This window comes from Elaeis guineensis, chromosome 11, assembly GCF_000442705.2.
Source record: "Elaeis guineensis isolate ETL-2024a chromosome 11, EG11, whole genome shotgun sequence".
In the NCBI taxonomy this organism is placed as follows: domain Eukaryota; kingdom Viridiplantae; phylum Streptophyta; class Magnoliopsida; order Arecales; family Arecaceae; genus Elaeis; species Elaeis guineensis.
The window spans coordinates 107,306,838-107,334,700 of NC_026003.2; the positions used below are offsets into that span (position 1 = coordinate 107,306,838).

Genomic DNA, 27,863 nt, shown 5'->3' on the forward strand with positions numbered 1-27,863 from the left:
AATAATGAGATCAAACCGGTTGATCAAAGATGCATCCCAAAGAGAAACCTTGCAAAAAAAAACAAAAGAAAGAAATGAATAAAAAAAAGAAGATGCCACTCAAACTAAAGAAGGAGGAAATGGAACGCCGGGAGGATGATGACAGCCTCCGCATCAATGGACAGATGTTGGAGAGTGAGAAGAAGAGAAGGAGAAGATGGTGCGAAGAAATAAGGCACAGTGGGATAGAGATAATCGGGTGATAAAATAGGATATAGCGGGATAAGGGCAATCAATTGAGATTTACAAATTCAATACCAACAAAAGGCAAGATTGTCCTCCAGAAATCAAGTATTAAGATGGCCTTTCACTATAGATCAGAAGTTACAGAATTCATCAACGAGGAATAAAAATTAACCCTATGTTTGATTGAGATCATGAAAAATGGATGGATGGATGTGATTGAAAAGATGAATGGTCTTTATTTACCGTTTGATTCAAAAAATTACAAAAAAAATGAATAAAAAAAAAAGATTGTCTATCCATCATGATCCACTAATTTGAATGGATAAAGAATGGATGGATAGAACATTGAAAGATAAACTTTTACATTGACAAAATTACCTCTCATTAATTTTTTTAATAAAAATATAATACTTCTTTATTTTTTTATTCATATTATTTATATATATTTTTACATGTACTATTAAATTTAATTAGTCATTATTTTAATTTTAGTATATAATTCTTATAATTATAATTAAATAATTAAATTATCCTCTATTTTCTATTTATATTTATTATTTTTTAATTAACTAGTTGTATAATGTTTATTAACTATTTAAACTAAATTATAAATTAATTAATTATTTATATAATTAATTTATAAAATCATGTATTAAATTAAATATTTATATAATTTTTTATATAATTATAAATTATAAAGATTATAAGTTTATACATTGTTTACTTTTTTTAGTATAAATAAGTGTTATAAATTGATAATAATAATATCTTTATCAAAGCATAATTTAGTAAAAATATTATATAAATATCATTCTTCTTTTTTTTTATTTTTTCTATATCAATAAGAGAAGAAAATCATTTTCACTTGTTCTTTCGTGTTGCACTAAACATGAGATGATAGATAGATGTTCCATCTATCTTTTTTTTTATTCATCCTTCCTTCAATCCATCCTTCATGCCAAACAGAGGATAAACATGATCCACAATTGCACCGGACAAAGAATGCCGAGCACATCCTCCAAGCACAATCATACCATGTCTAACCATTGACTAAGGTTGTATAGCTTGACATACAGGCGGTCGTATTTGATGTATTTGGTCCTGTAAGGCCCGTACTTGGTCATTCGCAATCTCCAACCAAGGCTTCATATTCCTATTATGATGAATGACAGCAGCACGCTCAATCTCCAAGCAATCAATGCTTGGATTATACCCCAAGCCAAAAGCATGCATGGACTTGTCTAGTGGATGTGTCAAGTTGTAGAATGTCAGAAGTCCAGCAGGAAGTGTACAAGGTTTCCATAGCACCCTGTTCTCATTCTAGCATAGGAAAGAAATCTAATTAATGCCTAAACCATAAGAATATCATGCATCGTGCATGTTAGTGAGTGGATGCAAATGAGATGTATGCTTTTTAAAAAATAATATGCTGAGTTTCTCAGGTTTAAAAGAAGCTATGAAAATAAAATGCCAAAAGCAACTATGATAGACATAAATAAGGCTTTTTTGACACAACTGAAGACAGGGTTGAGCAGTAACTGGTCAGGGAGATTGATGGTTCTCACACAATCAGACAAGATTTTTCAGTTACAGTGAGTCTACCAACATTATGTATTTTGCTTTTAACCCTACAATATTCACAGATAAGCGTACTGATGATCTATGAACAGATGAGATAAAGAAAATGAAATCTTTGGTTTGATTTATGAGAACTTTGACAGGATGACATGATATAATCAGTAAAAGCTAGAGTATGCGATTCGCATGTATTCAGTGATAACAAGTTTAGGAGCAAGACACTGGTCTCTACTCTTTATCAACAACCTAAAGAAAATGTGAAATCATTTCCTTCCATCATCTCAGGATTCCTGACACAGGAAAGGAAATAGATCATAAAAATTTCGGTAGAAATATATCAGAAAATATGAAACCAAGACATACCTCTGAAGTAATATTCAAATGTTTGTAAGCTTTTAGGAAATTTTAGATGATACGGCATTATGCTTGTTATAGATATTAGACATATAAAGGGTGAAGATACATGAAACAAACTTTTATAAGGGTGAGATGACAGAGATTGAGGGTCCGGAAAACAACAAAGGAAAGCTGGTGTATATAAAATGGAGGAAGCTGATGAGTCGCAAAAACGTGGAAATTACATGATTTGGATGGTCTTCACGAGAGATGAAAGGTGGCCTAGATGATGAGAGGAGGTTGAATAGTCTAAAGATTAAGAAGGCAACATAAAAGAATAAAAGAAACTGGTAGAAATGACTGGGTTTTTGACAGGAATGTATGACAAGCAAAGATCCATCAATCAAGCTAAAACATATGAGATAATGTTGATTGGTCAAGATTATGATCACTTTATTATAGTTAGGAATCCATACACAAACATGCAGCCTTATGCAGCCTGCATAACTAATGTTTTGATCTACAAACTACGAATATATGAAGAGGGAATTAAATAGGTTTCACTAATAGATACTGCTTTGAGAAAAACACAGGCATAACAAAATGCATAAAGACAGCTCCTGCTCAATTGATTGATTAAGAGGTCTTCGATATTATCTTACAAACCAGACCAAATACAGCAGCATCAGTGTTCTATATGAAATACCAATAACTCGAGAAGAATAGCATTCAAGTGAGGCTTTTGGTCAACTTACCAATGACTGCCACTTGAGATAAATCCCAGTAATATCTTTCTTCTTCCATTCATTAAGATTAAACATACTCACTCCCATAGGCCCAGCCACATGCATTTGGATCAAAATTCCTGGAAATGTGAGGGTTTGAGGAATTGAGGTATTTGTCAAACCAATAAAAACTCTGGCCATAAGTCCCTATGGCACCATTTACTTTTCCCCTTAGATCTATGGACCACAATGCCGTCAAATCCTTCTGAACAACAATGTTATCATCCAGAAACAAGATTTTATTCGATTTGGGATGAACCTGTGGTAGATAGAACCTCAGATGATTTAGCATTAAGATATATTTTGGGTTACGGTATTTTAAATTTGAAGAACCTGCAGAGGGAGTTGTATGACGACCAGCTTTGAAATAATATTCTTTCATCGCAACGGACTCCAGCTGCCACAAAACTGGACAATATGATGAGTTCAGCCATTTGAATTCATCCACATTTTCAACATGAATTTGCTTTTCCAGATGGATTTAATAGAAACCACATGTTCATGGCTCCAAAGTTCAGTTTATCAGTAACCAGATGGAAGACATGTTTCTCTGGCTCCTGAAACCAATATGAATGTTAGTTGCTCAATGCACACAGGCACACAGAGAAGAGGGTTGGGGGTCAGTTGGGCATCATAGTAATTACAAAAACCAAAAGAAGAAGAGAAAAGAAAGGAGACGAGAAAAGGAAAGGGACCCATTACCTGGGCATTCATGATTGTTTAGTTCACAACGACTGATGCAGCTAAAACATTGTCAGAAAAGAGCGCATAATGGTAAAGATTTGGATCATCCAATTTCTCACTCCTTGGAAACTCTCTTTTTTTCTGGAAGGAGATAGTAGGCTATGCTTAAGCACATACATAAGCAGAAGAAGTGGATCCCATTGGAAATTGTGTTTGCTGCCAATTGGCTTAGGAAAGTGCTCTGTTTCTTTAAGCTCCTAATCTGTGTATCTGCTGACTGAAGCATTGCTCTGAGCTTCGGAGTTACTACCTTACAGTCATACAACTGTTCTCTTGCTTTTGACAAAACTTGACCCATTTCTTTCATTCTCTCGGGTCCACTGGAAATACTATATTTCAAGTTAATAAATAATAATGCACTTATGTAGAAAGACAGAAATAGAAAAACAGCCTCACCTGTGATGGAGGTCAGAATCAGCATTAGCTTCTCTAAGTGCACTTTGACTTTCCTTTAGCCGATTATGTAGTTCCTCATAAAGCTGTCTTATTTTTTGACTTGGAAATGACTGAATAAACCCTAGCCATAATAAGTCTTGCATCAACCTTACAGTCAAATCAGAGTCCCCATTCTCAATATCTTTCCTCCATATGCTATATTTTCCAAGTACTGCAGAGTTTACACCCTTTGAGCGCTGAATGGCAGCATTTTCAAGTTCACCAGTGCTTCATCATCCTGTTTAACCAACTTAAATGCTCTCCTCCCTGGTCTTCTCACTCTCAATCGCTACAATTCTCAAGATTAAAAAAGACAGATCCAATTAATGGAAGCAGAAATTCCAAAGTATCAAACATCAAAATATGTGTATGTATGTGTGCTGTCAAAAAGTGCATCCTATTCTTTATTCTTGTCTTCAGGGAACCTAGTTCAACAAATCTACTCAAATAAGATTTCAAGGACGACTACACTTCGACACTTTGAGAGAACTTTTCAAAAGCCAAGAAGTTGGAATTGGTGTTCAATCTTAAAAGCATAGCACCAGCAAGAAAAATTAAATACCCATCAAGCAACTGTTACAGGATTCTCAAGAAGTTGATGTCCATCTGCATATCAGAAAGACATGAAAGTGCTCATGTATAAGTAGAGACATAAACAGTTGAAACGTTATATTAAAAATGGCAGCAGAATCATCTTTAAGCCCTTTATCGATTGTTAGCAAATCACCAACCCCGGTAACATTTTCTAGTTCTACACGGGAAGCATTTCATGCAACATCTGAAGCTGCTTGAATCAGCTTCAAGAAATTGAAACATGCAACCAGATCAATAGGCACATTGAGGCTGGGAAACCCCACAAACTTATATAGAGTAAACTGGAAATACATCTGAAATGGTCAAGTTCTGATAAGCTTCATCCTGTCCACCAATTTTCCATGAAGATGACAGTTTCTTCTGGGTGAATCAAGACCCCATGGTCCTGGGTCATACCTGGTTGCAGAAATGATATCAATTACCTGTGAACATAATGCAGAGGCATGTATGTCTAGTTGAATACTAACTCATGGAAACTAAACAAAGTCCATAAGAAGACTAGAAGAAGGCAAACCATTCAACATGTACCTCTTTTGTAAAAATAGATTTCATGTGTTGCATGGCCAATTGTTCCCTCCAATCAACAATCTGCAACAGTATTTATAGAATTAACATGCATAAGGAAAAGAGACATCAAATTGACCCTATAACTAGTAAAAGTATGAAAGTAAACACTAAATAGTGTGCTATCGGTTTGCTTGAAATGTGTAGAATGCCCTTCCAATCTGTATTGTGAGCAAAGGAATTTTAGAATAGTGGGTCTCAGTCACAGATGAAACTATTAGAAGAGCCATGTAGGGACACAAATAGGACCAATAAAAAGCAGATTTTATTGCTTAAAAAGTCTGCTTTCTGACAAAAGCATTGCAAAGACGGACACCTCCAGGAGTCCACTTTTAAAAATCAACAATTATCAGAGTACATACTCCTTTTCCCTTTTTTTTCTCCTTTATAATCAGTTCTTTTATAATCATCAGATAACCTGCTGACAGTAAGAGTACAAATATTTTTTATTGGATGAATGACTAAAACACCACCTCCCAAAATCTTTTCAGTACCATACGATACAGTAAGAAGAAAAAAAAATAATAATAATTAAAATACGTGGATCAACCATAAAAGGACTCGTCTCTACGGGATATGCAAATTTCATTATGAAAAAAAATTTACAAGAGAAGATCTCATCCTCAATCCTCGTACACCCAATTTCTCTCTCACTAGAAGTTTTCCTCACAAAAGCTCTCTTTCTCTTGAAAGACCCTCTGAACCCCTGAAGTGACCGGCGTCCGCTGTCCAAGAGCCTTCTCTCTCAGCAGTCACGTGGTTCTCTCTCTCTCTTCCTCAGTTCCTTCTCGGGTTCACGCCGCCACAGGCACTCAGATTTCCGTGAAAAAATCAAGCCAAAAGACCACACCACATTGGCCACTGTTCCCGTTCTCAAGCCTTTATAGGCCTTAAACAAGAGTTAGATTAGGATTAGAAATCCTAATCCGGCTCAAACAAACTTTAAATAACCTCCTCCAGCCGTCGGATCGAAAGCAGGATCAACCCACACCGTTTGATCGTGATCGGTCCACAGAATAGTACCGTGGACCGCGTGAAACGGATGGGAAACGTCCACACGGTCCACAGGCCCAGCCGTGGATCGTTCGGTCCACGGTGGATCGGGGTACAGGCCTAGGCAAGGTGCCTGGGCCTGGGCCGCCCGCCCGCCTGGGCTTCGCATCTGGGTCGCGCGTCCTGCACGTTGACCCCACTTGGGCCGCACACCACTGTCTGCAGCCGCACCGCAGCCGCTCTGCCAGCCCGCCGCCAGCCGCTGGCCGCCGGCGGTCCTCCGCCGCCTCAAGTCTCATGCCGACTTCAAAAACTCGTATCTCCTCCATCCGAGCTCCGTTTGGGGTGATCTTGATCTCGTTGGACTCCGTTTTTCGCCGCGAACCTCGCTGTGGACTCAATGTGGGCTGAATCTCGAGGCGTCAAATCCTAACATTTCTCTCCTGAGTACACAGACTTTTTAGACTCTGAAAATCATACGAATATAGGAAATAAAAACATCTTCATTCAAAAGTACACAAACAAATATGTAACTGAATGCTAGGAAATTGGAAGACAAGCAGGCGCATCATTTCATTGACTCGTGCAGTAGTAGAGACTTTAAAGGCCTAAATGGCAAGAAAATGCAAGAATATTTAGGAGAAGATTTCTGGTACACCATAACTGATAACTTATTTCCCTACTGACAAAATCTTCTGTGGTTTAATCCGCTATATGGTCTTAAAATGGGTATGCATCGCAATACATAGCAGCAATGCTGGAATCAACATAGACATCGAGCATCTGTTATAATGCTCACAGAATAATTCCAATTCCTAACTCTACACTCATGACCTTGTTAATGACCCAACCTACTTTCCATTACTTGAGAGACATATCTATAACAGTTAATAGTTCAACAATGCTAAATTCAGACACTGTTATCCAAGAATACACCAAAACAACACAAACTTACATCTAACAGATACAAATTTGAGTTCAATCGAACACCAAATTTTCCCATGATATTACACCTCAGCATGAACAACAAATCAAATGAAGGACCAGCGTGTTTTAAAGATTCCAGTAAATATGTTGAGATTGCTTTAGTTCGAACGCAAAACGTTAATGGTAGAATAATGCCATTCCCAGCCAAGTCAACGGTATTAAAAAAATAAATAAATGAATAAAATCCACCAAACAAGTTTTTCTTGTTCAATCCCCTTTCAACGAGTTAGATCCACTCTGAGGAAAACGATTTGCACATCATGACGCAAGCATTCTAACCCAGTAGCCGCCACGGGGCGCTTGGAGGGGCGCATTGGCGAGATCGACCCGAGCCCTACAGGACGGAAGAGAAAAGAAAAGGAATTTTAAAGTTTGGGGAGAACTAATGGTGTCGGAGAATCACCATCAGAGTTTGGTTTCACATCTTGGAGTGGAAGGGAGATGAGGTTGGTGACGGACGAGGAGCGGCAGGGGAACGAGATCGATGTGATGCGAATAAAGTTATCGAGGAAGGAACCGAAAAGCGCAAGCGGGAAATGAAAAAGGTCAGGGGTTCGGGTTGCATCTTCGCGCCTGATGGTTCTCCTTTCGCCACGTAGACCGTTGGATGAAACCATCGGCCAATTTTGCCGATTAGAGATGGCGATGGCAGAGTTTGGAGATGATAATAGATGGGATTTGAATTGAATATTATATTATTTATTTTTAAATTTAAATTTAATATTTTATATTTAAATTCTGTTCGATATTCAATCGGATAAGAAAAAAATATTCATCTTCAAATTCAATGGATTCGAAGATACTCACAGATAATCTATTTTTCTATATCTAATTTACTTCGTGTCTATCCTATATCTAAAAAAAATAAATAATTAAAATAATTATATATATATTATCAATCAAAATAAATTATCAATTCAACATATAATATAATTTATAAGTCCAGATTTATATAAATCAAACATAGAAATAGAATTACAATTCAACATAGAACATATAAATAATTAAAATAATTTTATACATATTATCAACTAAAACAGGATTATTAGAACAGAATTATAAATATATATATTCGGATATGGGTTTGGATATTATCCATGCCCGTAAGTTCGGATCGAGTTCGGATTCGAATTTGGGTAGAAAACAGTACTATGTATATCCTATCCATATCCGTACTATAATTTTCGAATTTTATTCAAACTCGATTAAATTTTATTTTTCAGATTTAATCATATTTGAATAAGATGCATATCCATCGGAACGGATCGATTTTATCATCCCTACATATGATAAGCCATAGAAGGATAAAATTAAAAATGAAAAACATCAGATAAGAAGTGGGACGAGAGAGCCTGGGCGGTAACTCTTTCGATCTTTTTACCATTTTTCCTCTCAAAAATAGGTGAAAGATTTTTATAGATATCTGAGTTTTGAAACAAATTATTTGGCTCATGGAGAAAGAGATGAACACGTAGAAGAGGCCGGAAGCTGGAAGGTGTTTCCGGGAAGATAAAACTCCGGGCGTGGTGCAAGGCGGCGGTAGCACGTGGGATACCCATACCCTTGAACCTGCCGGAGAATTGTTTAGAACAACGAACTAGAGAGAAAGAGAGAGAGGACAAATTGGGTGATGAAAAGGGGCAGGAAAACCTTCCTAACTTATTATCAAAACATACATAATTTGATCAATAATATAAAAAGGTGAAATACAGTGGTCCATACAGATTGGAAGACATGTTTAACTATCATTTTGCAATACTCTGTCACTCAAAAAATTATTGATTAAAATTATTTTACTATATAAATCTTGAACCATCCAATAAAAAATCATCACATTACTTAAGAAAGAAGAAATTATTAGTTAGAATGTATCTTGGACCATCCAATAATAAGCCAGGATATCATCTAATATTGAAAAAAGATATATTATTATCCAAATTTAATTAAAAATTTAAATAAAAAATTAACTAATTATGATTTGTCAGCTGATAATTTTTATTTTTTTTTGAATAAAAAAAAGTAAAAAGTTTTTAACACTTGGTCCATCAATGGACCAGATCTAACTTTTGAGCTCTGTTGACTAAAACTTTAACTTCTAGTTCACTTTTAATAGGGGTTTAAGTTTTGACTCTCATGAAACGAAAATGCCTCCAAATCAAATACAAAAATTTAATTTAAAATGAATAGAGGAGAAGAAAGCAGCAAAATAAGAAAATGACTTCTGTATCTCGTCTCTTATACAGCCCAGTGGTGGGCTCTTTGGCGCATCTCTTTAACTGCTCCTCCTTCTTCTCTCCTTCCTTCTAGCCCGCATCCTCTTCTACCATCGCCGCCACTTGTGGACAGCCCACCCACCTACCCTAGGCAGCCATGAAGATCCATGCCTTCGCTGCCTTCGCCACTGTCGTCAAGCTGGTGGAGTACTGTGACTTTAAGGAGTACATACTCCAAAAAGTTGATGCTGTGCACTAGACTCTGGACGCCGCTGTCCCCCCTAACCACTCTAAGTCCATGAGGCAATACATTGCTCCCTTCTCATTGGCGAAAAGGCGTGTATGCCCTATCCTCTCCCTTGCCACCTACGAGCTTGTTGGCAGCCACGAGCACCAGCCATGCCCCTTGCTATTGCCATCGAAATGATCCAAACCATGTCTCTCATTCACGATGACCTTCCCTGCATGGACGACGATGACCTCCATCGTGGCAAGCCCTCCAACCTCCGTGTCTTAGGCAAGCCCATCGACATCCTCACCGACGATGCCTTCCTCACCCTTGCCTTCGACCACCTCGTCGACCCCACCTCCTATCTAGTCGATGATCTCATCCCACCTGCCCACATCGTCTGCATGGTCGCCAAGCTCTCCCGCTCCATCGAGCTTGAGGGGTTGGTCATCGGTGCAATGGTGGACATCGAGTCCACAGGGCTGGCAATCCCCTTTGGCTTCGATCGGCTCAAATTCATCCACCTCCACAAGAGTGCCCACCTGTTGGAGGTCTCGATGGTCATAGGAGCAAATATCAGTGGGGGCTCCAATGATTAGATCGAGCTACTACAACGATATGCTAGGCGTATTGGATTGCTATTCCAAGTAATAGATGACATCCTCGATGTAACCCAGTCATTAAAGAAGTTAGGGAAGATGGCCGGAAAGGATCTCATCAGTGATAAGACTATATATCAGAAGCTCATGGGGTTGAAGGAGTCGAGAGAGTACATCAAGGAGTTGCTAAAAAATGCAGTGATAAATTAACTGTATATCATATTAATTTAACTATGTACAGTGAAAAACTAATTATGTATCATGTTAATTTAACTATGTGCAGTGATAAATTAACTATGTACCATGTATATATAACTATGTATAATAGCAAATTAACTATCTACTATGTTTATTTAATTATGTGTAATTAATGATGAATTAACTGTATGTCATATTTAGTTAATTGTATATCATATTAATTTAACTGGATAGTGACAATTTAACTATATACCATCTATATATAACTATGTACAATAGCAAATTAACTGTATACTATATTTATTTAACTGTATATCATATTTATTTAACTGTGTGTTAATTTAACTGTGCATCATATTAATTTAACTATATACAGTGACAAATTAACTATGTACTATATAAATTTAACTATATAAAATGACAGATTAACTATGTACCATATTAATTTAACTATCTGTAATAAAAAATTAATTATGTATTATATTAATTTAACTATATATCATATTAATTTTAACTATGTACCATACATATATAACTGTGTATAATAACAAATTAACTATATACTATATTTATTTAACTGTGTGTTATATTTCGTTAATTGTGTACCATATCAATTTAACTATATGCAGTGATAATTTACTGTATATCATATATATATATATATATATATATATATATATATATATATATATATATATATATATATATATATATATATATATATATATATATATATAACTATATACAATAGCAAATTAACTGTGTATCATATTTATTTAACTATGTGTAGTGTTAATTTAACTGTATACTATGTTAATTTAACTGTATGTAGTGGCAATTAACTATGTACAGCTTTTATTTAACTGTATGTAGTGGTAATTTAATTGTATCATATTAATTTAACTATGAGCAGTGATCGATAAATTAAATGGGTACCATATATATATAACTATGTATAATAATAAATTAACTGTATACAATATTTATTTAATTGTGGCAGGCCCTCTCTTACACCATTCCGTCTACAACTTTCTCTGTGTTTGTGCTGGATGAGTGAAATAGTTGGAAGAGATGAAGGTAGCTAAGCTAATTCATTCTTGCTATCCAAGTGGTCCGAGTTCGGTGGTTCACCATCTTCGCATTGTTCTTTATCATGGCAGTCTCTGACAGCATCCATATCTTCGACATCTACTCTGATGACACCTAAACCATCCTGGACTACGACCAGCAAATCCTCAACATCTTGATCTTCTTTAAAGACCTGGGCACTAGCGTCAGCATCATCTCTTACCTTATGTATGAGGTCACCCCTCCCTAGGTCATCCTCGCCCTCAATGCCGGCATGAACCTCTTCAGTTACCTTACGATCTATCTCGCCATCATCGATCGCATCACCCACCCTTATATCTAGCCGATGTGCCTCTAGTTATGCCTCGACGACAACTCATAGTCCTTCACCAACACCAACACTGTCATCACCTCCATCAAGAACTTCTCATAGAGCTATGGCATCATCATTGGCCTCCTCAAAGGATAAGTTGGGTATTTTCTAAAAGTAAAATGGCACCAAAAAGATATCCTATTATCGTAAGCCGAAAGTTAGAGTTTTAGTCAACAGAAATTTTTTATTAGAGCGATGTCAGAAAAGGGATTAAGAATTAAATTCTCAAAAGGGTTAACTTTTTTAAATGATGTGCTGATTTATTATTGAATGGTGTAAGATATATATAGTAGAACCATTTTAACCAATAATTTCTCATCCATGTCTATGTGAATCAAGTTTTGCATGCATGCAATCATTAACAAGCAGGCGCATAGATCCTCTGCGGTACTCAAAAAGTATCCCAGGATACTGTGCATGGTTGGACATCGTTTATTTTAAGATGGATGGCCGCACGCACGTGAAAAAAATTAAAAAGGAAGGAATGTGTAAGTCCCAGAGATATTTGGACAGTTTAGACAGTCGTTTATTTTATGATGGACGGTATTTAATCATGCATAATATTTTACTGTACTTTTTAAAAACCACAGAGAATCCCGTTTCTTGACAAGCATGTAATTTGATAACCTTAGTTTATTATTTCACATATTTATGTCACAAAGGATTCAAATTAGAGCACAACATCAAGCTAACTACGCAAGGGCTATCATGATGGCACATTCACGTAACAACCAAGAAGGTTTTAAAAAAAAAAACGACCACAACACGACAAAGAGTTTGACCGTCCTGACAACAACAACATAAGTAACGAAAGGTTCACGTCTCAACTCGAACTCGAACACATACAACAAGGCAAGGGAAATGGCCTGAACTTTTGCAGAAAAGAGTACTGCAGTGCAATCTCACTTCGGAGAAATGAAGTCCTCCTGGGTCTTCTTGAAGAGCTTGTGCTGGATGTGCTGAGCAAAGGTGCGAGGGGGGAACTTGGCCGGGGTCTCGTCGGTCACAAGCTCCGGGAGTGGCTTGAGCACTATCTTCTCCTTGGGGGGCTCGCAGAAGACCGCCCAGGAGATCCGGACCTTCTCCTTGTTGACGAGTCCCCGGTGGAGGATGCTCTTGTAGTTGCCATTGCTCAGGATCTCAAGGGTGTCGCCGATGTGAACGATCATGGAGTCCGGGACACACTTGGCGGTGACCCACTTGTTATCCTTGTAGACCTGCAGCCCGGGAACCATGTTGTGGAGGATGAAGGAGAGGGAGCTCACGTCGGTGTGAGCCTCGACACCGAGGGCGAGGTCGGGCTGGGGGCACCTGGGGTAGTAGTTTATCTTCATCTGGAGCAAGAGGTCCTCCATGCCGCCAAGTTCCTTCTCCAGCTTCGCCTCGTCCAGTCCCAGACCCAGGGAAAGAATTGCCAGCATCTTGGACACCACCCCCCTCAGCCGTTCGGCAAACTCCTTTGTCACCTCACTGCACCAATGATCCACAAACAGATGTTCGACAGGTGATGAGGAAAAATACACGAGAAAGAACTTAAGGAAGCTAAATACTAATGCATGAAAATTAGCTAGAAATTAGAAAATTCTGTTATTACTTTGTTGAGCAGATTCGTGCGATTAAAGATGCCGGTTTAGCCTGTTATTTGCATCAGCAAGCTAGAGTTGAGTCTTACTACAACTAGGATTTATGGTGATAAGGTGAAACTTCATAAAATATGACCGTTCCCACCCGGGACCCCCATGGCGTTAAGGCTAACAAGGGTTCATGCCAAGTTTGTCATCACAGCATAGCCTATTTCTGTAAGTAGGAGAAAACGTATAGACAAGGGTGCGTCTGATTACACTTTTTAATTTTTAATTTTTAAAAAATATTTTTTATTTTTTTGATTTTTACTATTGAGTAAAAATAAAAAAATAAAAAATATGTTTGATAACTATGTTGCTATAAAGCAAAAAATAATATTTGGGGACAGCAGGTGAAGAGTTCGACGAGGGAGAATGGTTCAGGAAGAAAGGAAGAAGGGAGTGGAGAGGTGAAGAGCTCGACGAGGGAGAAGGATTCGGATTCTTTACTTTTTGATTTAGCATTTTAAATGTGTGGAAGTAAAAAAAAATCGAAAAGTAAGTTTTGAAAAATAAAAATTTTTTATTTTGCATATAAAGTAATTATTTTGATTTTTAATTTTTAATTTTTATGATATTATCAAATATTATTTTTTGATTTTTATTTTTTAAAAATTAAAAAATAAAAAATATTTTTTTAATGACTAACCAAATGCACCCTAAGTAAATTTCTGCAATCATGGAGTACCGAGTGCCACACATAGTTGAGCTGTAGGAAATGAACAGAAACTCATATAATATCTCCCACCGGCTTTAGAGTTCGAATCCTCTGATTTAGCTGAAGTGTGGTAACTTTAAAGACAAAAAAAAAAAAAAGCAAGTCAATCTAACACAAATAATCCTGCATTCTCTAAAAAAAAGGAAGTTGTAGGAAATTCCTCATTTGAGAGAGGTTCAACCAAGTGCGTAAAGTCTTTCCTAATAACTGAGAACTGGTTGCCCATGTTAGCACTTCGAAAAAGAGCCCAGCAAGGCTGGTTGGTGGACTTTTTCAACCCTTTTTTGCCTCTTTCCGTGAGAGTGGGAGAGACACATAGAGAAACATGCATGCAGGAGTACCCTACATCTCAACGTAGGAGATGTAACAAAGAAAATATTATTTTTAAAGGGAGGCTTACACGTAGTTGGCAGGGTTCTTGGGCCAGATGGACATGTCGGCCTTGTCATGGGGAAAGATGAGGTGAAAGAAGTAATCCTCCCACTCCAGCTGCCCGCTCGCATTGTTCGCCAGCTTGCTCCCGTACCCGGCGATCATCCCCGACGACTGGTCATTCGCATACTTCTCCTTCTCCTCGATGGGCAAATCGAAGAACTCCTTCCCCACCCTCCTCACCTTCTCTATAAGCTCCAGAGGGATGCCATGGTTGACTATGTGCATCACCCCCCACTCGGACGCCACCCTCCGCACCTCCTCCGCGCACGCCCGCCGAACCACTTCGTCCTCCGAGTCGAACCCCTTGAGGTCCACCACGGGGATCTGGGGCCCCTCCTCGGCCTTCTTTTCCTCCTCGAATGCGTCTCCGAGGTCGCGCCGCTCCGATTCCGGGCGCACGTACTCGGTCGGGATCGCCTCCAGCCCGCGCTTTGCCAGGCTCTCCACTCTCGGCACCGCCGACGCCACCTTGCTTGCCATCTCTCTCTCTCACACTCTCTAACGCACACAAACGCCGGCAATGCAATGTTTGGAAGTGTTTGAAGGCTGGAATGCCGCTGCTCCAAGGGGGCGCACGCCAAGGTGTGTATTTAGAGAGGTTGCAACGTGGAAAACCAGGGGCACGGAGGGCGGTTTGAGAGAGAGAGAGAAAGTATATTTTCCGGTGAGAAGGATGAAGGGTTGGTGGGGCCAGCGCGACAGTGTGATGGCAAGGACAGTTTCGGGTTGTATGTTTCACGAAAAAGAACGATTGATCTTCTTTCGCCAATCTGACTGTTGGATCGGCCCCGCATAGCTATCAAAGCATTTGGCGAACTGATAATTGTGCTATCCGACGGTGGATTGCCGCGAAGGAAGGTGAATCCTTCTTTGGCGCAAAAAGGATACAACCTCCGTCCTGTAAGGACGCTATGAGGCCAGAGGAATCCATAAGGGTCTCGATGCCTAGATGGGATGCAAGGAGATGGCCTTGACCAGAGGATTGGGTCCGCTAGTGGTTTGTCCACCAACCGAGACAGTGGGAACACGTGACCACCAACCGGCCACGCTCCAACATCCAGTCTAAGTCTAAGTCTCGTGAGAATTTTAGTTCAATCATATTTACTGTTGAGGCGATGGATCAGTCCTGCCGTGAACAAATACATACAAAAGTATCTGTATTACATCATTTATTTCTGTTATCCAATTTTATGTATGTCGGTTGGTGCTTGAATTGATGGACTGTTAAGTTGGTGGATCCAATCCAGCCAATTAATAGCTGAATTTTTTTGTACATAGATAATTAACTGGTGGTTGGATTTATCTTTTTTTTTTCAAAAAAACTCTATTTTAAATTTATAATGCATATAATATATTTTATTTTTAATAATAATTTTATTCTTTCTTATATGGTGAATTTCTAAGCCCAAAATCATCACAGTCATGGTCCTATCACTCTCGTGAAAGATGTTTATACTCCAACCAAGATGGATCAAACCACCTAGAGTAGGGGAAGACGCAAGCGCCCTCTCTGTTATAGGGAAAAAATAAATAAATAAATAAATAAATAAATAAATAAATATATATATATATATATATATATATGTGTGTGTGTGTGTGAGATGACCCAAGTCCAAGCAAAAAAAAAAAAAAAAAAAGAAAACAGAGGATCGAGAAGAAGACTCTCGATAGGAGTCTTCTTCTCCGATGAACCACTTGAATCAGGAGTCCTAGGACCACTAGAGGTCCTAAGGCTCTCTATAAAGAGACCTCTCCCTTTCTAAAAAACCCCCCACCGATCTTCCTCCCCTCTTTCTCCTTGATTCCTCCGATTGAAGCCGCGACCCTTGATTCGTGCTCGCCGCGATTTCTCACCGACGGGACCACCGAAGGCTGAGGTAAGCCTTCCTCCTCTTTCTCTCTTCCCTCTCCTTCTTCTTGTGCCTCTGTGCACGACTGCTGGCGACGGGTGTCGCCGGATTTCATTGAAGAAGGGACCTCTGTTTGGTCTCTTTTTTTTTTGATTCTCCGACGCCGACGATCCCCACCGACCGTCGGTTTTGGCCTTTCTGAACTCATGAGGGTTGCCCCCTCTTACCGTTGGCCTTCGCCATGACGGTCGTGGCCCGAACGATCGATCAAAGGGAGGGGACTCCGGTCCCCTGTTTCGGTCAGGAAAGGAGCTCGGAAAGAAAAAGAAGAAAAAAAAGAAAAAGAGAAAAAGAAAAGAAAAGAAAAGAAAAAAGAAGGAAATAGAAGGAAAAAAAAGAGAGAAAGAGAAAGAGAGGGAGACTTTCTCTCTCTGCTCTCTCTCTCTTGATTTTTTTAGAATTTATGAATTAAAAATAATAATAATAATAATAATAATAATAATAAAATTTGGACGCTATCATCTAGTCGATTCGTGTCAGGATATTGAATTTTAAAATTTTTTTATTATTTTATTTGATAAAATTTTGATAAAAAATATGATATTTGACGTACCAGGTTCGGAGAAGAATTTTCAAGATTTTTAGGATCCCTAATTTGGATTTTCTTTTAAGGTAAGTAGTGTTTTACTTTTATTAAATTTATTTGATAAATTATAAATTTGAATTATATAAATTCATGGCATGCTTGTGATTGAAAATATCTGTTGAAATTAATTATGATTGAAATTAATTGTTGAAAATTATTTATGATTGAAAATATTTGTTGTAAATTATTATGATGATGTATGATCATAAAGAATGATATGATTGATTTACTCGAATATCACTTATTTATATTATTTTGAAATAATATATGAATTGAAAGATGATATGAATTGACAACCTGACTATGTAAAGGACCCCGCCAATGGGGGCATATACGTTGGTAATGGATTTGTCCTGAGGATTTATGTCGCCAGCGAGACCAGCGACATGTCGTCAGAGAGATCAGTGACAACCGTCAGAGAGACCAGCGGTTCCAAAGGACTTTGCTGCTAGATGATTCGCAGCTCACCGCAAGAAGATACACGGTATTATGACCCTGTCACAGGAAAAATGTGGTCATAGTTCATGGTTGATAAGAAGAATTTAAGAAATTTGATGAATTTAAGATGATAAGCATAATTTAAAATTATGATAAATTAAAATTTTATATATGATTAATAGTGTGATCAATTAAATTATGAATTCATGAATTTATATATTGATTTTGTTATTATCAGTAAAACAGTATTATTGCCTGATTTATTCCGTTAAAGGTATACACTGCTTACTAGACTATTTAGCTCATGATGAGTTTTATATTTTTCTTTACAGATCCAGAAAATTAACATGATGCGGGATTTCGGTTGGAAGAGCGAATTAAAGATGGAGTTAGCTTATTTGAATTAAGATTTTTTTGCAAAATTGATGCAAGATTTTCATTTTAAGTGTTGACTTTGTCAGACAATTATCTTCCTTTTTGACTCTGAGTTTTGATTTGTTATTTGAACTTAGATTTGATCATTAAGATTGAAATTTATTTAACTTTATGTGTATGATGTCATGATGAGATGCCTTGCATGCTTATAAGCAAAGCTTCCTATGAGTATGCGGTGGTTGTCATGATCTTCGACTCACAATCTCGGATCAGGGGCGTGACAATTAATATGGTATCAGAGCATAAGTAGATTGGTAAAGACATGTAGAATAGAATGAGCGAGTGATGGGTAGATATTAGAAAATTTGAGAGGTTAGTTATGATGATTATGATCTGACCTGCCTTAAGTAAGTTAATAATTTTATTAAGGATAAGTTATCATCTTAAATTTGTCATAGGTCAATATGCCTCCATGATGAATGAAGAATACTCAAAGAGCGGTAGGAGGGACATCAAATCCACTTGGTGATAATATGCCCCATTTGAATAGTGGCACATCTCAACAAGAGAAAATCATTGACCCTACTGGAAATACTCCGACAGTACAAGAAGAGCCAAACATGACTCAATTAATGCAAACTCTGATCGGAGTAGTACAAACACAGCAACAGTTACTTCAACAATAACATGCGCAGCCACGTTAGCATCCTCCACCGACACCTGGCCATGGAGAACATTTGATGCAGCGAAACAACATCATCGAGTTTAAAAAGCTAGCTCCTCCAGCCTTCAAAGGGACCATCGAGCCACTGGAAGCTGACAACTGGATTATGGAGATAGAGCAGGCATTCGCCGTGCAAAAATACCACGATGATGAGAAGATCCGCTACACAGCATATCTGTTACAAGGTAAGGCATACAACTGGTAGTGTATACTTGAACAAAAATATGAACACGATGGGATACCACTCACTTGGGAGAGATTTGGAGGTGAATTCTTTGACAAGTACTTTCCTCGAAGTGTCAGAATATAGAAAGAGCAGAAGTTCATTCATCTGAAATAGAGGAATAGATCCGTTACAGAGTATGAAGCTAAATTCACGGAGTTAGCCAAGTTTGTTCCAAGATTAGTTGAGATTGAGCAAGACAGAGTACATAAATTTGAAATGGGACTGAAGACGAAAATTAGAAAATAAATTATACCCTATGAGTTAACTACTTATGCCTCAGTTGTGAATAAAGCTCTAATAATTGAGAGGAAAGTTAATGAAGCACATGCAAAGAGAGAACGAAATCAGAAGAAAATAAATAGATTTGGTGGAACTCAAGGACGAAATCAGAACAATAAGGGTCCAGCGAAGAAGCTAGCAAATGATAAGAATCGTGAGAATGAGATGGCTAGATGTTCGAGATATGGCCGAAGAGAGCACGAGTCTTCAAATTGTCTATAGAATACTGGTTCTTATTTTAGCTGTGGACAGAAGAGACACAAAATTGCAGATTACCCCCAGAGGAATGAGAATAGATCCACACAAACAAAGAATGGAGGTCAAAGGCCGAAAACTCAAGGAAGGATCTATGCACTCACACAACAGGATGCTCAGGCCTCTAATGTTGTGGTGACAGGTATCATTCCTGTATCTGGTATTTATGCTTCAGTTTTGTTTGATTCTGGTGCTACACACTCCTTTATATCCACTACTTTTATTAGACAACATGATATAGTATGTGAACTTATGAAAACTAAATTATATGTTGAGACATCAGTAGATGATATTTTGGGTACCGAAAGTATGTGCAAGTCATGTAGTATCAGAATAGGAGAAAGAGAATTACCGACAGATTTGGTGGTCCTAGATATGCATGATTTTAATGTCATTCTAGGAATGGATTGGCTTGCTACTTATCATGTCTCTGTGGATTGTCATGGAAAGAGAGTGAACTTTCAAATACTGAGAGAATTAACATTCAGTTTTGATGAAAGTACAGGAACCACCTCTTCATGTATTATTTCATTTGTGCAAGCTAGACAGATGCTAAGAAAGGGATGTAGAGATTATCTAGTATCAATAAAGAATACAGAACATGATGAATTGAGATTATAGGATATTTCTATCGTAAATAAATTTTCAGATGTATTCATTGATGATTTACCCGGACTACCACTGGATAGAGAAATTAAATTTATCATTGAATTGGCATCCAATATCGATCCGATTTTTAAAGCTCCTTATCGAATGGCCCCATGGAGTTGAAGGAGTTAAAAGATTAATTACATGATTTATTGGATAAAGATTTTATAAGACCTAGTGTGTCTCTTTGGGGAGCTCCAGTCTTGTTTGTAAAAAAGAAAGATGGTAGTATGAGGCTTTGTATCGACCATAGAGAGTTAAATAAGAATACTATCAGAAATAAGTATCTCTTACCTCGAATCGATGATTTGTTTGATCAGCTGCAAGGTGCACAAGTTTTTTCAAAAATTGATCTTCGTTCAGGATATCATCAGTTAAAAATCAAAGCAGAGAACATACCAAAGACTACATTTAGAACTCGTTATGGATATTATGAATTTTTAGTGATGCCATTTAGGTTAACAATGCTCCAGCGGTCTTTATGGATTTAATGAACAGAATATTCAAATCATATCTTGATAAGTTAGTTGTCGTATTTATTGATGATATCTTGATATATTCAAAAAGCAAATTGGAGCATGAAGAACATTTACGGTGTGTATTACAAATATTGAAAAAGAAAAGTTTTATGCCAAATTAAAGAAGTGTGAATTTTGGTTGGACAAAATAGTCTTTTTAGGACACATCGTATCTAAAGATGAAATTTCTGTGGATCCAACAAAATGGAAGCTGTGATGCAGTGGAACAGACCTACAAATATTTCTGAGATTCGGAGTTTTCTGAGAATGGCAGGTTATTACAGACGATTTGTAGAAGAATTCTCCCGCATAGCTACACCTTTGAGTCATCTTACTCAAAAGGGGTTAAATTCGAGTGGACCAAGGATTGTGAACAGAGTTTTCAAAAGTTAAAACAACGATTAGTTTCAGCCCCTATTCTTACTATACCAACAGGAAATGAAGGATTCACAATATATAGTGATGCATCTAAAAAGAGACTTGGCGTGTATTGATGCAACATGGTAAGGTAGTGGCTTACGTCTCAAGACAATTGAAACCATATGAACAGAATTATCCGACACATGATTTGGAGTTAGCTGCAGTGATTTTTGCCCTGAAAATTTGGAGACATCATTTATACGATGTGCAGTGTGAAATGTTTACTGATCATAAGAGTTTGAAGTATATTTTTACACAGAAGAAATTAAATATGAGACAGAGAAGATGTTTAAAACTATTGAAAGATTATGATTTAACAATTCATTATCATCCCGAAAAAGCTAATGTTGTCGCTGATGCCCTAGTAAAAAATCCATGAAAAATTTGGCTATTTTAATTACACATCAAAGTCAATTATTGAAAGATATAAGAAAACTGAAATTAGATATTCGAGTATATGACTCAACAGTACGATTAGCCAACTGAGGGTTCAGCCAACACTCATTGAAAGGATTATAGTTGTCCAGAATGGTGATCCACAATTAACAAAAATAAGGGATTTAGTGGAAGCTAGTGTTCAATCTGAATTCAAGATACATGATGATGGTTCGTTGACATTCAAAATAGAATTTGCATACCCAATGATTCGGTACTCAAACAGGAAATACTTCAAGAAGCATATCAGACTGTTATATAGTTATCCGGAGGTACTAAGATGTATAGGGACTTGAAGAAAATATACTGGTGGAATAATATGAAAAGAGAGATCACTCAATTTGTGACTCAATGTTTGGTGTGTCAACAGTTAAAGCTGAACATCAGAGACTTGCAGGATTACTTCAACCTCTCGATATTCCAGTATGAAAGTGGAACATATCACTGTGGATTTTGTAACTAGACTACCTAAGACTCCAAGTAAAAATGATGCAGCCTAGGTGATTGTGGATCGATTGACAAAGTCTGCACATTTTCTACCAATTAGAGTTGGATTCACTTTGGAAAGACTAGCAAAATTATATATGAAAGAAATTGTAAGGCTACATAAAATTTCAGTGACCATTGTATCAGATCGAGACATCAGATTTGTATACAGTTTTGGAAGAGCTTACACAAGCATTAGGAACAAAATTGAACTTTAGTATAGCCTTTCATCCACAGACTGATGGCCAGTCAGAGAGAACTATTCAGATCTTAGAAGATATGTTGAAACTTATATTTTAATATGAAAAGTTCTTCGGAGAGCATCTACCTTTGATTGAGTTCGCTTATAATAACAGTTATCAGGCTAGCATTGGTATGACACCTTATGAAGTATTATATGATAGAAGATGTCGATCACCGATTCGCTGGGATGATGTTGGTGAGCGAAGAATATTGGGCTCCGAACTTATTCAACAAGCAGTGAAAAGATTCAATTAATTAAAGAATGACTTCGGACAGCACAAAGCAACAGAAAAGTTATGCAGATAACAGGAAAAAAATTAGAATTTCAAATTGGTGATCATGTATTTCTCAAAGTGTCTCCTTCAAAAGAAATCTTAAGATTTGGCATTCATGCAAATTGAATCCTAGATATGTGGGTCGTTTGAGATTTTGGAAAGAATTGGTGAGGTGGCGTATAGACTTGCCTTACCACCTTCACTTGCGGAGTACATAATATTTTTCATGTTTCTATGTTAAAAAATATTTACAGACCCAAGTCACATCGTGAAACTTGAACCCTTGCAAGCTAAAAAGATCTATCATATGAAGAATATCGATACGGATCATGGACCGTAAAGAATAAGTGCTGAGATGCAACATTCCTTATGTCAAGGTACAGTAGAGTCGATATTCGAAAGAGAAGCTACTTGGAATTAGAGGAAGAAATGAAGCAAAAATATCCCAGCTCTTCGAGACCACAGGTATGAAAAATTTCGAGGATGAAATTTTTTTTAGGGTGAAGAATGTGATGACCCAAGCCCAAGCAAAAAAAAAAAAAAAAAAAAAAAATAGAGGATCGGGAAGAAGACTCTCGATAGGAGTCTTCTTCTCCGATGAACCACTTGAATCAGAGTCCTAGGACCACTAAGGTCCTAGGGCTCTCTATAAAGAGACCTCTCCTTCCTAAGAAACCCCCCACCGGTCTTCCTTCCTCTTTCTCCTGATTCTTCGATTGAAGCCGCGACCCTTGATTCGTGCTCACCGTGATTTCTCGCCGGCGGGACCACCGAAGGCTGAGGTAAGCCTTCCTCCTCTTCCTCTCTTCCTCTCCTTCTTTCCATGCCTCTGTGCACGACTGCGGCAATAGGTGTCACCAGATTTCATCGAAGAAGGGACCCCTGTTTGGTCTCTTCTTCTTTTGATTCTCTGACGCCACGATCCCTGCCGAGTGTTATTTTGGCCTCTCTGAACTCATGAGGGTTGCCCCCCTTGCCGCCGGCCTTCGCCGTGATGGCTGCGGCCTGAACGGTCGATCAAAGGGAGGGGACTCCGATCCCTATTTCGGCCAGGAAAAGAGCCCGAGAAGAAAAAGAAGAAAAAAAAAAAAAGAGAAAAAGAAAAGAAAAAAAGAAAAGGAAGGAAAAAGAAGGAAAAAAAAGAAAAGAAAAGAAAAAAAAGAGAGGGAGACTTTCTCCTCTCTTGATTTTTTTAGATTTATGAATTAAAAAAATAATAATAATAAAATAAAATAATAATAATAATAATAATAAAAATCTGGACGCTGTCATCTAGTCGATTCGTGTCAGGATATTGGATTTTAAAAATTTTTATTATTTTTATTTGATAAAATTTTGATAAAAAATATGATATTTGACGTATCAAGTTCGGAGAAGGATTTTCAGATTTTTAGATTCTAATTTAGATTTTCTTTTAGATAAGTAGTGTTTTACTTTTATTGAATTTATCTGATAAATTATAAATTTGAATTATATAAATTCATGGCATGTTGTGATTGAAAATATTGTTGAAATTAATTGTGATTGAAATAATTGTTGAAAATTATTTATGATTGAAGATATTTGTTAAAATTACGATGATGATGTATGATCATAAAGAATGAATGATTGATTTACTCGAATATCACTTATTTATATTATTTTTATAATAATATATGAATTGAAAGATGATATGAATTGACAACCTGACTATGTAAAGGACCTCGCCAATGGGGCATATACGTTGGTAATTGATTTGTCCGAGGATTTATGTCGCTAGCGAGATCAGCGACATGTCGTCAGAGAGACCAGCGACAACCGTCAGAGAGACCAACGGTTCCAAAGGACTTTGCTGCTAGATGATTCGCAGCTCACCGTAAGAAGATACGCGGTATTATGATCCTGCCACAGAAAAAATGTGATCATAGTTTATGGTTGATAAGAAGAATTTAAGAAATTTGATGAATTTAAGATGATAAGCATAATTTGAAATTATGATAAATTAAAATTTTATATATGATTGATAGTGTGATCAATTAAATTATGAATTCATGAATTTACATATTGATTTTGTTATTATCAGTAAACTGATATGTACAGTATTATTGCCTGATTTATTTCGTTAAAGATATACACTGCTTACTATTTAGCTCATGATGAGTTTTATATTTTCATTCACAGATCTAGAAAATTAGCATGATGCGGATTTCGGTTGGGAGAGCAAATTAGAGATGGAGTTAGCTTATTTGAATTAGGATTTTTTTCGCAGAATTGATGCAAGATTTTCATTTTAAATGTTGATTTTGTCAGACAATTATCTTCCTTTTTGACACTGAGTTTTGATTTGTTATTTGAACTAAGATTTGATCATTAAGATTGAAATTTATTTAACTTTATGTGTATGATGTAATGATGAGATGCCTTGCATGCTTATAAGCAAAGCTTCCTATGAGTGTGCGGCGGTTGTCATGACCTTCGACTCATAATCTCGGGTTGGAGACGTGATAATATATAAATAATCTACTGAATTTCTCAGCTTGTGTTACATATATTCACACATCTAGAACTTCTAACTATAAATATTGTAAGTCCCTTCTCCTCCAAAATTTCCAACATTCTTTGTTTTCCAACTACCACAAAAATTAGGTTGCCACTGTTGGTCATCTGCATGCACTGTTATCTAGATCAAAGTTTAGGTTGCCACTCCTGGAGGCCTCACCCCACCAAAAATAGGAGCCAGGGGAGGTTCTAATGAAATCGACATCCCCGTGTTTGGCACCTTTCATGCGCGTGTTGGGGCATAAGTGTAATGCATTCGCACGTACGTACGTAGGGTAGGATGGCAAAAGAAAAAAAAAAAAGAAGATTTTAGAATTCGTGAGATGAATAGGATTCTAAAGCCTGTTATAGAAAATCCGACTTTCATCTTGCTGAAATAATGCATTGCTTTTTTACACCTAAAAATCTATATAATATAACGTATATTTTGATATTATATGGACTTTTATGTGTATATATAAAAGGATTGCATTATTTCAGTAGGGTTTCAAGTCTGTTCCCCACCCCCCCCCCCCCCCCCCCCACCCCCGAAATACACTTTAAAATATTAATAGGCTCTGCAAACAAAGACTGATATGGATCTGATAAGACACATAAACTTAGATTCCCAAACTTGGACTTCAGGTTAAAATGAAAACCCAGTTTTCAAACTTGGATTGTCCATCGACCAGTGAAAAAAATAGTAATGTCATGCTGGTGCTGCGCGGCGCTTTTCATGCCAAGAATGGTTCCGTGACGGGAAAATGTATATTAACTAATATATTTTGTAAATTTTTAAATATTATTTTTTTATTAAATAAAATTTTTAGACTGCTACCCTCGGCAAAAAGTCTTTAACAATTGATATGAATCTTAATATTTATTTTCAATAAAAAATTCATCATGTTCGTAAAACTGTGATTTTGATTTGAAAATTTCTAACTTCGCCGCAAAATATTAAAGGAGGAAAAGGTACAGTAAAAAGGCACTGTCTTTTTTACTATATTTTTTTTCATCAACCTGGAGACGTAAAAGGAACTATGGAACCCAAACAAATCAATCCATGGTAATAGCGGCAGTGGCAATGCTATAAGTCTTTTGAAGCTCGATAGAGAAGAGATTAGTAATTTTATTAGGAACGCTTTCAGCCTTGGGATTGACGTACTATATATTGCTTGGATTGGAAAGATTCCGTCAACAATTTTTTGGTATATAGTAAAGTAGCCTAAATTCAAATTCTTTGTAACTACTAACTTGCGTTTGTTTCGAGTGCAGGGAAACTTTTCCACGTTATAACAACACAGAACCAAATACCTGGAAACACTTTATCCAAGACTTGAGCTCAGAGTCTCTGGCTGCCAGGCTGAGGGGTGTCATCTCTGGAACGAGCTCTAATTTGTGTTTTAAATAGGAAGACCCATGTCATTGAACACTTTTTCCTAAGACTTAGCAGATGACTGTCTTTTAATTTCAACGGCTACCATTAAAGATGGTATCTACCTCATTGCTGCTTAAAGCTTATTGTTCATTATCTGATCAAGTAATCAATGTTGGTAAATCCCATATTTAGTCCTTCAACCTCCAGCACAATTAAATCTCAAATCAAAAGGCTCTTTCAGGTATCTGAGTGTAGAAGCGCTTGGAAATACCTTGGAGCTCCACTATTTGGAGAACAGCTGACCCCTATAGAATTTAACTTTGTGATTGAAAAGATAATGACTAGAATTGGGAGTTGGCAATGGAAAGCTCTTTCCCTTGTAGAAGAGCAACTCTACTCCAATCTGTATAGCTATCAATTCCGGTATTCTGTCTATCTTCCGTTTCCATGCCTATCTCAATTCTCCTCAAACTCGAGAAAGAGTTTTAGAGCATCTTTATGGGGACACGCATCTGACCAAAGAAACCAAGAACATGGGGGTCTTGGTATGGTGGATTTACACACTAGACGCAAGGCCTTTTTTTTGCAAGCTGGCTACTCAAAATTATTCTTAATCTTGATTCCATGTGGGCCAAGCTCATTAAAGCTAAATGTCATTTCATGGGCACATAGAATGAGTGTCATAAACGAAGAAGGTGTTCCCCCATTTGGAGGAGAATTTGCGCGAATATGGTCCCTTGGTTCCGCCTCACTTTCTATTGAAAATATTGGGGTAGATTCTCAAATCGATATGCTCGATGACCCTTGGTTATCTCACACTCCACTCTCAAAGTGGTCGAGCCCTTTAACGTTAATGAATGCAACCTGGATATTCAGGTGCAGCACCTTATGGATCTGAACCATTCTTGGAATCAATATTAATTAGAGACCATGCTTCAGTTGACATAATGAAGCAAATATGTAGCATCCTGTTGGTGCAACAGAACTGGTCTGATCAGCCCTGTTGGAGACCTAATAATTAGCTTCATGGTAAGGATATGTATGCTTGGTCAAACCCATTGGGCATACCAAAATTGCTCATTCTTTTAGTGGCATATGGAAATTGTGCTCCTCTATGGGAGTGAAAATGTTCTGGTGGAAGCTCTTATAATGGATAGATTACCATAACCAAGAACTCTTTTATACAATAAGGGCATCATTAATACCGATAGTCTTAACTGCGACTATTGTCGCTGAACATGTGACTGTTCATTGTCCTTATGCTGTGGGTTGCTGGAACAGTTGCAGCACATTGGTAAATATTATTTTATCCTATCACTAAATCCTCGCCAGCTTTGAAAGAATTTATCTTCAAGTCTAAGGTGGGGATGGAGATGAGAAGCCTATTTTGTCTGTGTTGTATGATTAATCTGAAGGCATGGAATGAAAGGATTTTCCAAAATAACCACATACCT

At 37.2% G+C, this 27,863-nt stretch overlaps 1 protein-coding gene and 2 pseudogenes across 1 annotated transcript; 1 reads left to right on the forward strand and 2 right to left on the reverse strand.

The window, feature by feature from the left end:
- Positions 1-1,237: 1,237 nt before the first annotated feature.
- LOC105054389 (polygalacturonate 4-alpha-galacturonosyltransferase-like) lies at positions 1,238-7,765 on the reverse strand (annotated as a pseudogene).
- Positions 7,766-9,611: 1,846 nt separating this feature from the next.
- On the forward strand, positions 9,612-10,492 carry LOC105054387 (heterodimeric geranylgeranyl pyrophosphate synthase large subunit 1, chloroplastic-like; annotated as a pseudogene).
- A 2,118-nt stretch (positions 10,493-12,610) lies between these two features.
- LOC105054281 (anthocyanin synthase) lies at positions 12,611-15,314 on the reverse strand. The gene is made up of 2 exons (XM_010935773.4): positions 14,662-15,314; positions 12,611-13,391 (listed from the first exon to the last, which is right to left on the reverse strand). The coding sequence occupies exons 1-2, from the start codon at positions 15,174-15,176 to the stop codon at positions 12,824-12,826; spliced, it is 1,083 nt and encodes a 360-aa protein (XP_010934075.1). The 5' UTR covers positions 15,177-15,314; the 3' UTR covers positions 12,611-12,823.
- Positions 15,315-27,863: the final 12,549 nt, after the last annotated feature.